The sequence below is a fragment of the Euphorbia lathyris genome, chromosome 10 (assembly GCF_963576675.1).
Source record: "Euphorbia lathyris chromosome 10, ddEupLath1.1, whole genome shotgun sequence".
Classification (NCBI taxonomy): domain Eukaryota; kingdom Viridiplantae; phylum Streptophyta; class Magnoliopsida; order Malpighiales; family Euphorbiaceae; genus Euphorbia; species Euphorbia lathyris.
Genome location: NC_088919.1, coordinates 6,019,513 through 6,032,540, shown reverse-complemented (window position 1 = coordinate 6,032,540; position 13,028 = coordinate 6,019,513). Strand labels below are relative to the sequence as shown.

Below are 13,028 nucleotides of genomic sequence, written 5' to 3'. Positions count from 1 at the left end.
ACATGTAAAATTGCCCCCCCTCCAACCGAACAATCTTGTATTTGCCACTATCTAGAAGTATTCCTATACTCGTCACGGATAATGATTTTGATCTCATATCTATCTCATAACCTTTTATATAGAGTACGAGTAGTCCCATTAGAATCGGGTTCTGCCGAATACCTACATATATGATCCATCCCTAATTAGGCTTTTTGAGTTAAAGACTCTCCCTATTAGTACACTTATAGGGAGAACAAAGTATCTTTGTTATTGTTGATTTGAACAAGACCTCCAGCTGTAAATTATTATTCTGCTCATATTCTTCCATACTTCATTAGAATATACCGAAAACATAAGTCACATAAACAGTAACATCAAATAAAACACAACTGCCGAGTAGTATTTCCCCAAGGAAAAATATTCGAATCCATAGTTGAAACCGCCCAGAGAATCTTCAACCGTTTTCTTGTTTCTTTAGCTTGTATAAATAAAGAATTAAAGACAGAAGAAAAATAGGAATCTTTTTGCATCAGTAAGGTTATGGAAAAGGCAAATAGTAATATGTTTAATCTTTATTTTCTTGTAATATTTATTCTTAGCATGGTTAGGATTATGGAAGCTTCTACAAATTGCAGCAGCATATACATATTTGGAGATTCAACAGTAGATGTTGGAACTAATAATTATTTGGAAGAAACATATGCACTTGCTAACTTTCCTTACAATGGTATTGATTTTCCTAATTCTGTACCTACTGGAAGGTTCAGTAATGGCTTCAACCTTGCTGATCAACTTGGTATACACTTTATCTACTTTTAATTCATTAATATTTTCATTTCATATAAGTCATGTTTCGAAAATAGAGTTTAGCCATTAGTTGTTGTCAGATATTAATATGAAGTGACCTTTAACTATCAGCTTGAACTTTTAGTTAAAACGGTTCCATGACATGCTATCAGAGCCAGTGTGACCAAGTGGTCCTGGGTTCGATTCCTCGCAGCCCCATTTGTTAAGTTATTTGCATTACATTGTAATATAGGCCTGTGTTGTTACGCTTCAAGCCCAAGTGTGCTTTCGCGTGTGGGTATGTGTCAGATATTAATATGAAGTGGATCTTCAACTATCAGCTTGAGCTTTTAGCTAAAGCGGTTCCCAGGATATCCGGTACCCGTCATAACTGATTTGTCAAATTTATAATATTTTTTGTTTCATTTATTGATTCTTAACGGGTAAAAGTATCTGTGAATTAAATGAGACAGGTATGGGATGCAAAAAGTATACCCGTTAGGATAATGTGACAAGTACGAGTAATTAAAAAATAACCGGGTAAGAGTTTGTGATTGACACTACCCGCTGGTACCCTACCCGTTGTCATCTCTAATCCGGAGCCCTCCAGTCTCCTGCACTACCATTGAGAATAGTGGTGCATTCCTCTACAATCCCTCAAGATAGTTAAATTAGTACTTATACCTAGGACATGATTATAAGATACAAAATTAAGAGTTGGTCTATGTGGTAGTTGAGGGCTCTAGAAAATTAATTTAATTATCTTTTTTCATTACTATTATTAATTAATTTAATTTTTTCCTTTAATCAAAATGTCAATGTAAATATTCAATTTATAAAAATAATATGCTTGTTTAAGGGTTTTAATTTAGAAAATTATAGAAAATTAAATATGTCTACATTTTTCACGTTAGACACTTTTACTTGTTTTTAGGCAACACATTAAAACGAAAGAATTTTATCATATTGGAGGCTAAAATATTTTGCCCAGCCCTGACGAACTGGACTCTAGGAAATTACCTCAAACTATATAGGACTAAAATTAGACCTCCAAATATGAAATCCTCGCTCCGTCAATCTTACCACTAAGCTAACTATCAACTTGTGATTAATAACAACACTATATATTTATATATTATACTAATACTTAAAATTTAAAATTTAATTATTATTTAGTATTAATTTTTTTTTTTTTTTGGTAGAAATTTAGTATTAATTTTTTAATATGTTTTGATAAATATTTTTTTAACAGAAAAAAATAATATTTATTAAAATATATAAAAAATTAATGCTAAATAATAATTTTGATAAATATTATTAAAACTTGATTTATATTGATCTTTGCATTATAAATAAAGTTTATTTAGCATTTAAATTTTAAATATACATAAAATGAAATTTAAAATTCTTAGTAATTTTATAATTTAAATTAAATTAATATATATATATTATTTATGAGGTCATCTGATTCAATCAATCCGAGTCAGCTAGTTGAATTAATTGATCTCTGATTTAATTATCAATTCCATTGGACTTCCAATCTAGTTTTTTAAAACATTGCTATTGGAAGAATACATAGTGAAATGAAAATTCAAATAATGATAAAACATCATGATAATTTTTATTTATTTGATTGTATTAATTGTGTTGATTTGTGAAATTATAATGAAAATAGCAATGCTGTATGGATACGAGATGAGCCCAAAACCATTTCTATACTTAGCAAATCAAACTTCAAACATTACGGAGGAAATGTTGAAAGGGATTAACTTTGCTTCTGGTGGATCCGGAATTTTTCCTCAGACCGGCCAAAAATTATGGGTCAGTCTTTTGTTTTCTTGTATTTAAGTCGATGGTTAAAGTCAATAATAATTTTTATATTAAATTTCGGATACGTTTGGTATTCGATTTCTAATAATTTAATATCTTAATTTGAATAATAACAAATATATAATTTTTCATATAATTGTATTATTAAATTTTTAATCAATTACTTAATGATCAATTAAATGAAACAAATTATTAATTTTTTTTATAACTTAATCATTAAAATTAAAATTAATAATTTATTTTAATACATGGTAGTAACAAAAAAAGAGTTAAACGTTATAACATGTAACAAATTAAATTACGTAGTATATTGAATTATCGAATATTATGAAATACATAAATAATTTACAGTAGAAAGGTAAATTTATTATGTAGTTATTTATTACAAATTAATTTTGTATATATGAATTCAATAGCACATGAATTAACATAAAATTAAATATCATATAAAATATAAATTCATTATTATTTAAATTACAATATTATGAATTTCAACACATAATAAACTGAATTTGTATTGTAATCTTTTATTGGTTTATATGATTTTGATTTTGGGTTTGGTTTTTTGTTTTGTTGAACAAATATAAAAAATACAGAACAAAACCGTATCACTAGATGAGCAGATTGAACAATTTGGATTCGTGTGCGGAAATATGACAAAGACGAACAATAGAGAAGAAGCTTCGAAAATGATATCGAATTCATTATACATAATAAGTGTCGGATCAAATGATATCCTTGATCCCTTTCGTTTAGGATTAGGAGCCAATATTTCAACGCAACCATTCATTCCGCTTCTCCAATCGGCCTACGCCCAACAACTTCAGGTATATTCTTTTACACATGGTTCGTGCCATCATATATGTTACACAGACACTGCTTTTTAATAGCGTTTCCGCGGTGTCCTTGTCCGAATTTAATTCAGAAATATTGATTTAATCAAATATGTTGCTAATTTTTGTTTATAAAATGGCAGAAATTGTACGATATGGGGGCTCGAAAATTTGGAATTATAACGGCAGGACCACTTGGATGCTGTCCTAGTATGCGAGCTATGAACAAATCAATGACGGGTGAAGGTGGTTGTTTGCGGCCAGCTAATGATTTAGCTCGAGCTTTTCATAAATATGTTGACGATATGTTGCAAATTATGAGTTCACGACTTCCGGAGTTCAAGTATTCACTCGCTAATTCTTACACGATGGGCAAATTTATCTTGAGCAATCATCAATCCTACGGTATGTATCCACTTATGTTTCTTCAACTTCTAAATTGCGAAAACCAAAAACAAAATAAATAAAAAATCTACGAGGATAGATTAAACGGTAAGAAAACAATGCTTATTTCACTCACCCGGGTTCAATTCCCGCTGCTATTGTTAGACTCCTCATAAATGAGTCAATATATAAGTAGTACTCCATTCTCTATCTCCTTATCTTCCACTCAATTTATGACATGTGTTCTATTTACTATATCTTAATTAATACGGTTAAAAGAGTTAGATTTAACTAAAGTTAAAAGGATTAAAGTAGAGTAAGTATGTTTAGGGATATAAACAGGGCGGCATCGGGATGGAAATTACATTCCATATCTCTATTCCTTTACCTATTAGGGATTTCCTTTCTTGTTCTCAAAACTTAAACGAGACAATGTTTTCCTTGTCCCAACTCCTCGGAGATCTCCATTCCTTGTTTCATTGTATTATATATATATATATATATATATTTGAGAAAGGTACATATAAATCTTGTGATTTGACTAATTTGCAAAGACAATAATCCTGATTTAAAAGTTTGCAAATAAGGATATGTATTTTGTCAATTTTACCGTTAAAGAATCTATAAGTCAATTTGCAATGTCATGCCTTGTATTTTGGGAAGTAAGTTTTTTCAATTGCTCCAAATCACTCTATTTTCGGATAAATAATCAAGATAACAATTTTTGATAGATTAACTGAATTTGTAAACTATACAAAATACAAATCCTTTTATTACAAACTTTTAAACCATGGAAATTGTCTTTTCAAATCAGCCAAATAATATGATTTATTTGTATAATATTCTCTAAAACTTTTATTCAATTTTTTTTTATCCTACGCAACTTCCCAGAACAAAAAATATATATAAAAAAGCTAAGAAATGGAAGAATAAGTTTGGGACTCGTCTCCAAAAGAAAAGTCAACCTAACTCTAAAAAAATCATAAAAAATATATATATATAAAATACACATAAAAAAAGTTACACAAGAAATTAATTGCGGAATTTACAGGATCTCCATAAGGGCATATCAAGGACGATTATGATCCCCACATGATGGGATACCTATCATTGTTCTTGCTTGTGGAGAACAAAACACTCCATATCCCTACCCACGTGAATTCTAATTGGAGATTCTCCGTCCCTGACTAAGGGATCCTCATCCCAGCTAATATGATTCTAATTGTTTCATGTAGGGTTTAATGATATTGTGAATGCGTGTTGCGGTTCGGGAAATTACAATGGAGAAGGTTTTTGCGATATAGAAAAGGATCCAATTCTTTGTGGAGATCGTGAAAATCACCTATTCTGGGACTTGTATCATCTTTCTCAATCTGCTACTAATTTATCGGCCAAAAGCCTTTATTATGGATTCCTCAACTTTGTCAAACCAATCACCTTTAAGCAACTATCGGAGATTCAAGTTTGATTCATCTGTTCCTGTCATGTTCTTCTATTTTCCATTACCAGAACCATCTTTTTCTATTATTGGGGTATTCGGGTGTGTAATAAAAAAACCTCAATTGTAACATCCTATTTGTAACTAGCTTATATGTGAAGAACTATGAAAAGAATATTCGTGTCGGGAATTATAAAAACTCATTACGAACAGTCTGGTCAAATCAAGATGACTAGACTATTTATAAGGTGTTTAGACATAGAGCGATACAAATAATCTTTTTGTAACTAACGAGAGTTTCACAAATATTTACTTAATTTTGTACTATTTTTGTTATTTAGGAACTATTCCGGAACCTTTATTCTTATTTGCTTTTGTACCGATGCTTTCCTTCTCTCTCCGTGAACATCTTGTGTTATTTGGAGGTGAGACAATATTCTTATTTTGTGTAGCTTTATATTTTGTGCCTATGTTGGCTTTTCTAGTTTGCTATGATGGAATAAGCAACTTTTCTCCTAAATACATTCATTCTTTGTGATTTCTTAGTATTGTTAGCATCTAGTCTATTTGTGTCTATGGTATCATAGCTCTGGGCAATACGAAAATTAATAGGAAATGAAATGAGTTTTGTTGAGGAATTTCCACGTGCACGACTTCCTTGTAGTAATAAAAGATATCGATCTCACTATCACTTTTATCTGTTTCTTTTGTTTCCAGTAAATCTGAATTTTAATGGATTAAAACATCTCATTCTAATAAACTAAACTAAGAACAACTTTGATAAATAAATTATTTTTATAGAATGAAATGGAATGGATGTGCTTAAAGTATTTTTTTTATATAAATATTTATTCTGACATTACAAGCTAAGTTAATTATAGTTTCCAACTTACTTTCTCCGTATAATCGGAATACTTTACAATTCATACGAAGCATTTATTATTAGTTCTCACTTAGAGTTTAGAGAGAAGGGTGATTGAGATGTGATGAAGATGGTGAAAACTAAAATGTTCTAGTTCCTTTTGCTTCTGAACTTCTTAGCAAATGTTTTGGAAGCACACTCTTCCTATATATCCAGAAGCATACTAGGGAGTAAGTGTGCTTCCAGAACATTTTGCTAATAAAATTCCAAATGTCCTGAAAGCACATTTCCTCAATTGCAGGAGTTTAACATTTGAATTATTGTTGCAATCTTGTTGTAAATTTTGATAATGTTATGATTTTAACGTTATAATTATTGTTGCAATCTTGTTGTTGAATTATTATTACAAACTTGTTGTAAATACACCACTTTGCATTTTCCCCAAACTGTGAAGCCCGTGTGTGAAGGTAAATACTACTTCAGTATATGAATTTGCTTCACAGTTTGCAAAAATTGCGAAGAAAAAATTCATTCTGCAAAGTAAAATCATACGCGAGAATTATTATCCTGACGTACAAAATAATAAAAAACGGAGTGCCAAGTTCGCAAGAAGAAAGATTTTACGTATATGCGATTCGATAATGAAAAACGGAGTGACAAATTTGCAAACTAAGAAAGAAATGAAGAGGAAAGAAGAAAGAGTAAGAATTATATATACAAAGGCATTTTGAAAAAATTACAAATAAATAGTCTAAATATGTAATAAGTTGAAATTTTTATAATTTTCCCAATTAAAATTCATCTAATGAAAAGATCAAATTAATCTCATTAATTTGTTTAAATTATATTGAAACCAATTAATTAGACTATAACTTATGATTATTAGTGTATGAAATAGAGGAGAATGTCTTACCTTGGTCCGAAATCAGAGTAGATGGGCTCTTGGATAAAACCTCTTCATCTGAATTTAGGTTTGGCTAGCAGCCTCCCTTTTCTTTCTTTCTCTTCTCTCTCAAAAAACGCAGCTCCCCCTACCATGGCCGCCACCTTGCTCCGCCTTCTTCCGCCTTGTCTCCTCCTCTCCTTTCTCTCTTTCTGGACCGAAAACCTCCTACATTGCTTCCATGGCTACCGCTCCGTTTGGATCGGTCCCTCCGCAGTTGCCTTCCTCTTATTTACTCCGAGATCCAAATCATCCGAAGTGAAGAATAAAAACGGGAAATGAGTGTTCACGGTAACGGAGTTTTTAAGGATCGGAGCGCGGAGTGCAGAGACGGCCGTGGATTTAGATCCGGTGGTGGTAAGTTCGTATTTTCCCTCTCCCGAATTTTTCTTTGTTAGATTCTGGTTAAGATCTCCCTCTTTTGATCTTGATTTACTGAAAAATTACCTTAAAATATATTCTTACTTTCTTGCTTCTTCTGTTTCAGATTCAAGTGATTTCCGATGAATGGGAAAACTGACCGGGAAAAGGACAGTAGTAGATTCGGGTCCTGGAAGGGCATAAATGAACAATGGAGGAGAAGTAGGTATATATAACATATTATATAGATGTGGCTTATTTTTTGTTTATTTTTGATTTTAGGTTTATTTTTTGTTTATTTTTTATTTTTTTTTTTGAAAAAAAGGAAAGGAAAAAACAAAACCAATAAAAACCTACACCGGAATCAGTCTAGGAAGGCTGACCCCAATCCTATCTTCTAGGAGAGAATGCAAAAGAAAAGAAGGAGGAACAGAGAGAGTAGAAACACCTAACATTCTCTCATGCCCAGCAGCTGTTAAGCGATCCGCCACGCGGTTTTGCTCCCTAAAAATATGGGAGAACTTAAGATACTCAAAGGCAGGACGAAGCCTCAAAATAGCTTTGATGAGATTCTGGCTCTTGAAATCCTGTTAATAGCCCCTAGATTATCAGATTCCAGCGAGACTTTTTTAACACCCATGCGAATGGCGAGTTTAATACCTGACAAGATACCCCAGAGCTCTACAGAAAAGGAGGAGCCCGTCCCCAAGTTATGGGTAAACCCCGCCATCCAATTGCCACCAGCATCCCGAAGAACTCCTCCAGCAGCAATTCTGCCATTGCTAAGGCAGGAGCCATCAGTATTCAACTTAGCAAACCCTTTTCTAGGCTTACTCCAGCCAACTAGCAGGATCTCTTTATCCGGGGAGGGGCGAACAAGGGAATCTCTTTCAAAACTTTTAGTAATAACAGAGAGCTTCTTCAAGAAGAAAAACAGTAAATCAGGAATAAGGACAAACTTACCCGCAAATAATTCTTCATTCCTCCACTTCCAGATTTGGTGACAAGTAATAGCAAAGAGGATGGCACCGTGCTCCATGTTGGCCAGCAAGTTCCCATTGGCTCCTTGAGAGAATCAGTCCCCTTCAGAAAAGGCCATGAAGGAAGGGAGGATGTGATGAGGGAGGATCTCTTCCCAGATCTTCTTACTATTTGGGCAATCCCTCAAGGCATGGCACAAGGTTTCCACATTGCCTCTGCATATACTACAGGCACTAGACTCAGTCAAGTGCCTTCTGTGCCTATCCGCATTCGTAAGGAGTCTGTCTTTGATACCCAGCCAAAGGAAGCTCCTGATACGGTAAGGGATCTTGAGGGACCATATGGACTTCCAAATCTCTAAGGGAGGATCAGCCCTATTAGGGGTAAAAGCTTCATAGACCGATTTACAAGAATAAGTACCATTATTCGTCAAGGCCCAGCAATGTCTATCCTTATCCTCCTCTTGATTGCTAATATTCACTCTCTAATGTTAAGAAGGGTCTCCAGACTAGAGAAAGAGTCGAACTTTGACCAGATCCAGTCTCCCTTCGAGTCCACCACATCAGCAATTTTTCAGGAAAGGAGATCAGCCGACGGAGGGGCATTACACACATCAATCAGCGGTTTATCACCAATTTAGGTGTCATACCAGAAACTAATAGATCTACCATTACCCACCTCTAGGCCAATCCCCGTACAGAATTCAGCAAACACGGCACTGAGCCCTTTCCAGAGGAAGGAACAGCTAACAACCCTCTCCTTCGGGCCACCAAAGATTCTATCTTTCCGATACTTCCCGCACAAGAGACGGACCCAAAGGGAGGAGGGGCATTGCCACATTCTCCAAAGAAGTTTCATTAACAGGACTTTATTATTGTCCTTTGCCTGCCTAATACCAAGACCCCCATGTTTTTAGGCTGGCAAGCTTCCTTCCACGGGACCAGGTGAACCTTTCTCCCAGCTCCAGACTCACCCCACAGGAAACGCCGATTTATCTTATCCAGGTCACTAAGGACATGCTCAGGAAGCTTACAGGCCTGCATGATGTGGTTCGGAGCAGCACAGTTAACTGACTGGATCAAGGTAAGGCGACCTGCAAGGGAAAGAGAATTAGCTTTCCAGTTAGCACACAAACCATTACTTTTGTCCAAAATATCCTTGAAAGAGGCTTTGGAAACCCTGTCACTGTGAAGAGGAACCCCAAGATACTTCCCCAAAGAGTTCGTCAGAGGTATGCCAGAGAGCTCACTCAGTCTTCTACACAAGCTATTGTCCATATTTTTGGAACAAAGCATACGAGACTTTTGGATGTTAACCTTCTGGCCAGAAGCCTCGCAAAAACAATCAAGGATCTCCATAACTGTTTTAATTTGCTCCTCATTACCCTCAACGAAAAGCATGACGTCATCAGCAAAGAGTAAATGGGTAATAGGGGGGCAATGTCTGTTGATAGAAACAGGGTGGAGAGTCCCTTTGCACACCGCCTCTTGGATCAGGTGAGACAGTCTTTCCATGGCAATAACAAAGAGGGAGGGACTCATAGGATCTCCTTGACGAATTCCTTTGGAAGGAGAAAACTCATCCGACATGTCCCCATTGATCATGACCTGGAAAACAGGAGAGGAGATACACTTCTCAATCAAAATCCTCCAGTTCTCCGGGATGCTATCTTTGGCTAAACTATCCAGAAGAAAGCTCCAGTTCAATCTATCATAGGCTTTCTTCAGATCCAGTTTGAGGGCCACAATCCCTTTCTTACCTTTCTTAATCTTCATAGAATGGACAACCTCCTGGGGCAATAACAACGTTATCCATCAATTGTCTACCAGGAACAAAGCTCCCTTGGTTCTGGCTAATTATATCCGGAAGGATCTTCCGGATTCTATTAGCCACAATCTTAGTAATAGCTTTATAAAAAACATTACAAAGACTGATGGGTCTCATCTGGAGGAAGGAAGAAGGCTTAACAACCTTAGGAATCAAGACAAGGAGGGTTTTATTAACCGACCTGATATCGTTAGAGCCACCAAAAACACCTAACACAAAACTGTATATGCCATCCTTAACAGTATCCCAGTGTTTATGATAGAAACTAGCGGGGATACCATCAATCCCAGGAGCCTTAGTGGACCCTATGCTAGAGAAGGCCAGATCAATCTCTTTAAGGTCAATAGGATGGAAAACATCTTTAATAGCCTCCTCCCCCAAACGAGGAAAGGAAATACCAGAGTGGGCACTCTCCAAGTCCACAGCTTCCTCTCTAAACCGGTCCTTGTAGAAATCAAGGGCTGAGCGACGAATGCCTTCCTCCTCAAAAATCCACTCGCCACTAGCGTCCTTGATAGCATCAATCATATTCCTCTGTCTCCTAATGATCGTAGAGAGATGAAAAAACCTGGTATTCCGATCCTCGTCTTGAATCCAGACCTTCCTAGACTTCTGGAACCAAAGAAGCTCTTCCTGTCTAAGCACAGCTTCCAACTCGTTCTGGAGAGCTCTAAGGTGACCATTTAAGCTATGGTCGAAACGAGCCTCCAAGCAACGCTGAACACCTTCCATCCTCCTCAAGAGTTTATTCTTCCTCCTGATAATATGGCCAAAGATGTCTTTATTCCAAACAACCACCTTCCTTTTGAATTCCTCAGCAGCGATGAGAACATCAGAGTGGGGATGCCAATTGGTTTTCACGAAATTCCTAAAGTCGGGATGAGAATCCCAAGCCACAAGATATCTAAAGGGTCTGTTACCTTTCAGCCGGTTACCTTTGACCAAATTAATGAGGATATGGCAATGGTCAGAGTGACGGAAGGGGAGATTCAGCACCTTGACCTCAGGAAACCTACAGATAGCCGCAACATTAGCATACACCTTATCCAACCTCACAAACAAGCTATTTCTTTTCCAGGTAAATTTGTGGCCAGCAGCACCCAGGTCTGAAAGCCCACACAGATCCATACTACGCTTGTGGTTAAGGCACCGGTTCACATAATGATTACCCCCTCCTCTCTGATCACTTAAAAGGGCAATATCATTAAAATCCCCGGCCACCAACCAAGCCTCCACCATGTTAGAGCTAATAGAATGAAGGATCTCCCATAGCCTTGTACGATTAGAAAGAACAGGATCGACATAAACAAAGGTAACAAAGAAATGTTTATTACCAGGGTAGCACACCTTACTATGAATGAACTGACAGTCCATACTAACAATATCAATATTAACAAGTCCTGGCTTCGAAAAGAGCCAAATCCCCCCAGCCCGGCCAGTAGCCTCCGATCTGACACAATTCCAATTCTTAAACTTTCTAACCACCTCGTCTGCTTTGGCTCCACTGACCTTGGTCTCTAAAAGAACAAAACAGGAGGGGTTAAACTGTTTAATAAGATCATTAACATGAATGCGGGTTGCCTTGCTCGCCGCACCTCTAACATTCCAAACAAAGAAATCCATCAGAAAGGAAGACTACTAACACAAGCCCAAACCCTAGATCATGTATTTATTCGGGGCTCCTGAGAGCCTAGAGGAAGTCCCAGAAGGTCCCCTTTTAGCCCAAGAGTCTAACCCATTAAGGTTCTTCTTAGGTTTCACTTTAAGTTTCTTCATGTTCATCTTACTCACTCCTATAGCTGTTCCAATAGGAGCATCCACAGGAGGAACCAGAGAAACAACCTTACTACTTGACCCTTCCCATATAGAAAGGTGAGACTGGGAGCTCCCTTTATCCTTAGCATCAGAAACAAAGAGGGGATTAATAGATTTACCCCGACTAGAAACAGGCTTGACCGATTCCAGACTAGGCATGCTCAAATCAATCTGTTCATTGGAAGGGTCCGATTCCTGACCTTCCTCTAGGGACAAGACACCGAACCTAGACCCCGAGCCAGAAGCTGAGACCACACCAGCCTCACTCCTTTTCTTGATATCCGGGGGTCTGACCTTGATCTCAGGGGCAATTTGGAGCGTAGTCATCTTCCGACTAATATCTGGCGGATGAATAGAACTAACATTAGCACTTGGCTTCCTTGTCACTGACCTCTTGGCTCTCTCTCTCTCTCAATTAGTTATATCTAGTAAAATAGACTCCTCCAAATAGGAGTCCTTTTCCTTTCTCTCTCTGTGGCGATGACGAAGGCGACTGCGAAGGGAAGGGTGGATTGGTCGGTGAAGGCGGGCAGAAGGCCGGTGTTGGATCTGGCGAGTCCGGTTGCTTATTTTTTGTTTATGGTATGCTATTTACATGCAAATTTATAAAATTATCATTAAATCATATTAGAAAATTTAATTTAATTTAATTTTTTTTTGATACAAAAAATTTAATTTTTTTAGGCATCTATTCATAAATTCTAAAACTTATATAAAATATAAAATATATTTTTGATCTCTAATTTTTAAAATATATAAAAAATAATAATTTTTTTAGTTTAATATCATTTAAATTAATATTTAATAAAATTGTAAATAATTTTTCAAATCTAAATATCATTTCTAAGGATGATCCTTGAGTGAGTTTACCCCCCAAAAAAAATGATCTTTAGTTTCTTGATGTTGGAAACCAGCTTTCTTAAAGAAATAAAATGTGTTTTTTAATTTATGAAGAAAATTTAAATAAATAATTGAAATTGAATGAAT

At 35.8% G+C, this 13,028-nt stretch overlaps 1 protein-coding gene and 1 long non-coding RNA gene across 2 annotated transcripts; both read left to right on the top strand.

The window, feature by feature from the left end:
• The first annotated feature begins 594 nt into the window (after positions 1-594).
• Positions 595-5,954, top strand: LOC136208004 (GDSL esterase/lipase At2g23540-like). Its single transcript, XM_065998859.1, has 3 exons — positions 595-778; positions 3,558-3,895; positions 5,041-5,954. The coding sequence occupies exons 1-3, from the start codon at positions 595-597 to the stop codon at positions 5,281-5,283; spliced, it is 765 nt and encodes a 254-aa protein (XP_065854931.1). The 3' UTR covers positions 5,284-5,954.
• A 1,309-nt stretch (positions 5,955-7,263) lies between these two features.
• LOC136208501 (uncharacterized) lies at positions 7,264-11,269 on the top strand. The gene is made up of 2 exons (XR_010677185.1): positions 7,264-7,415; positions 7,546-11,269. It is a non-coding gene; the product is annotated as an uncharacterized lncRNA (long non-coding RNA).
• Positions 11,270-13,028: the final 1,759 nt, after the last annotated feature.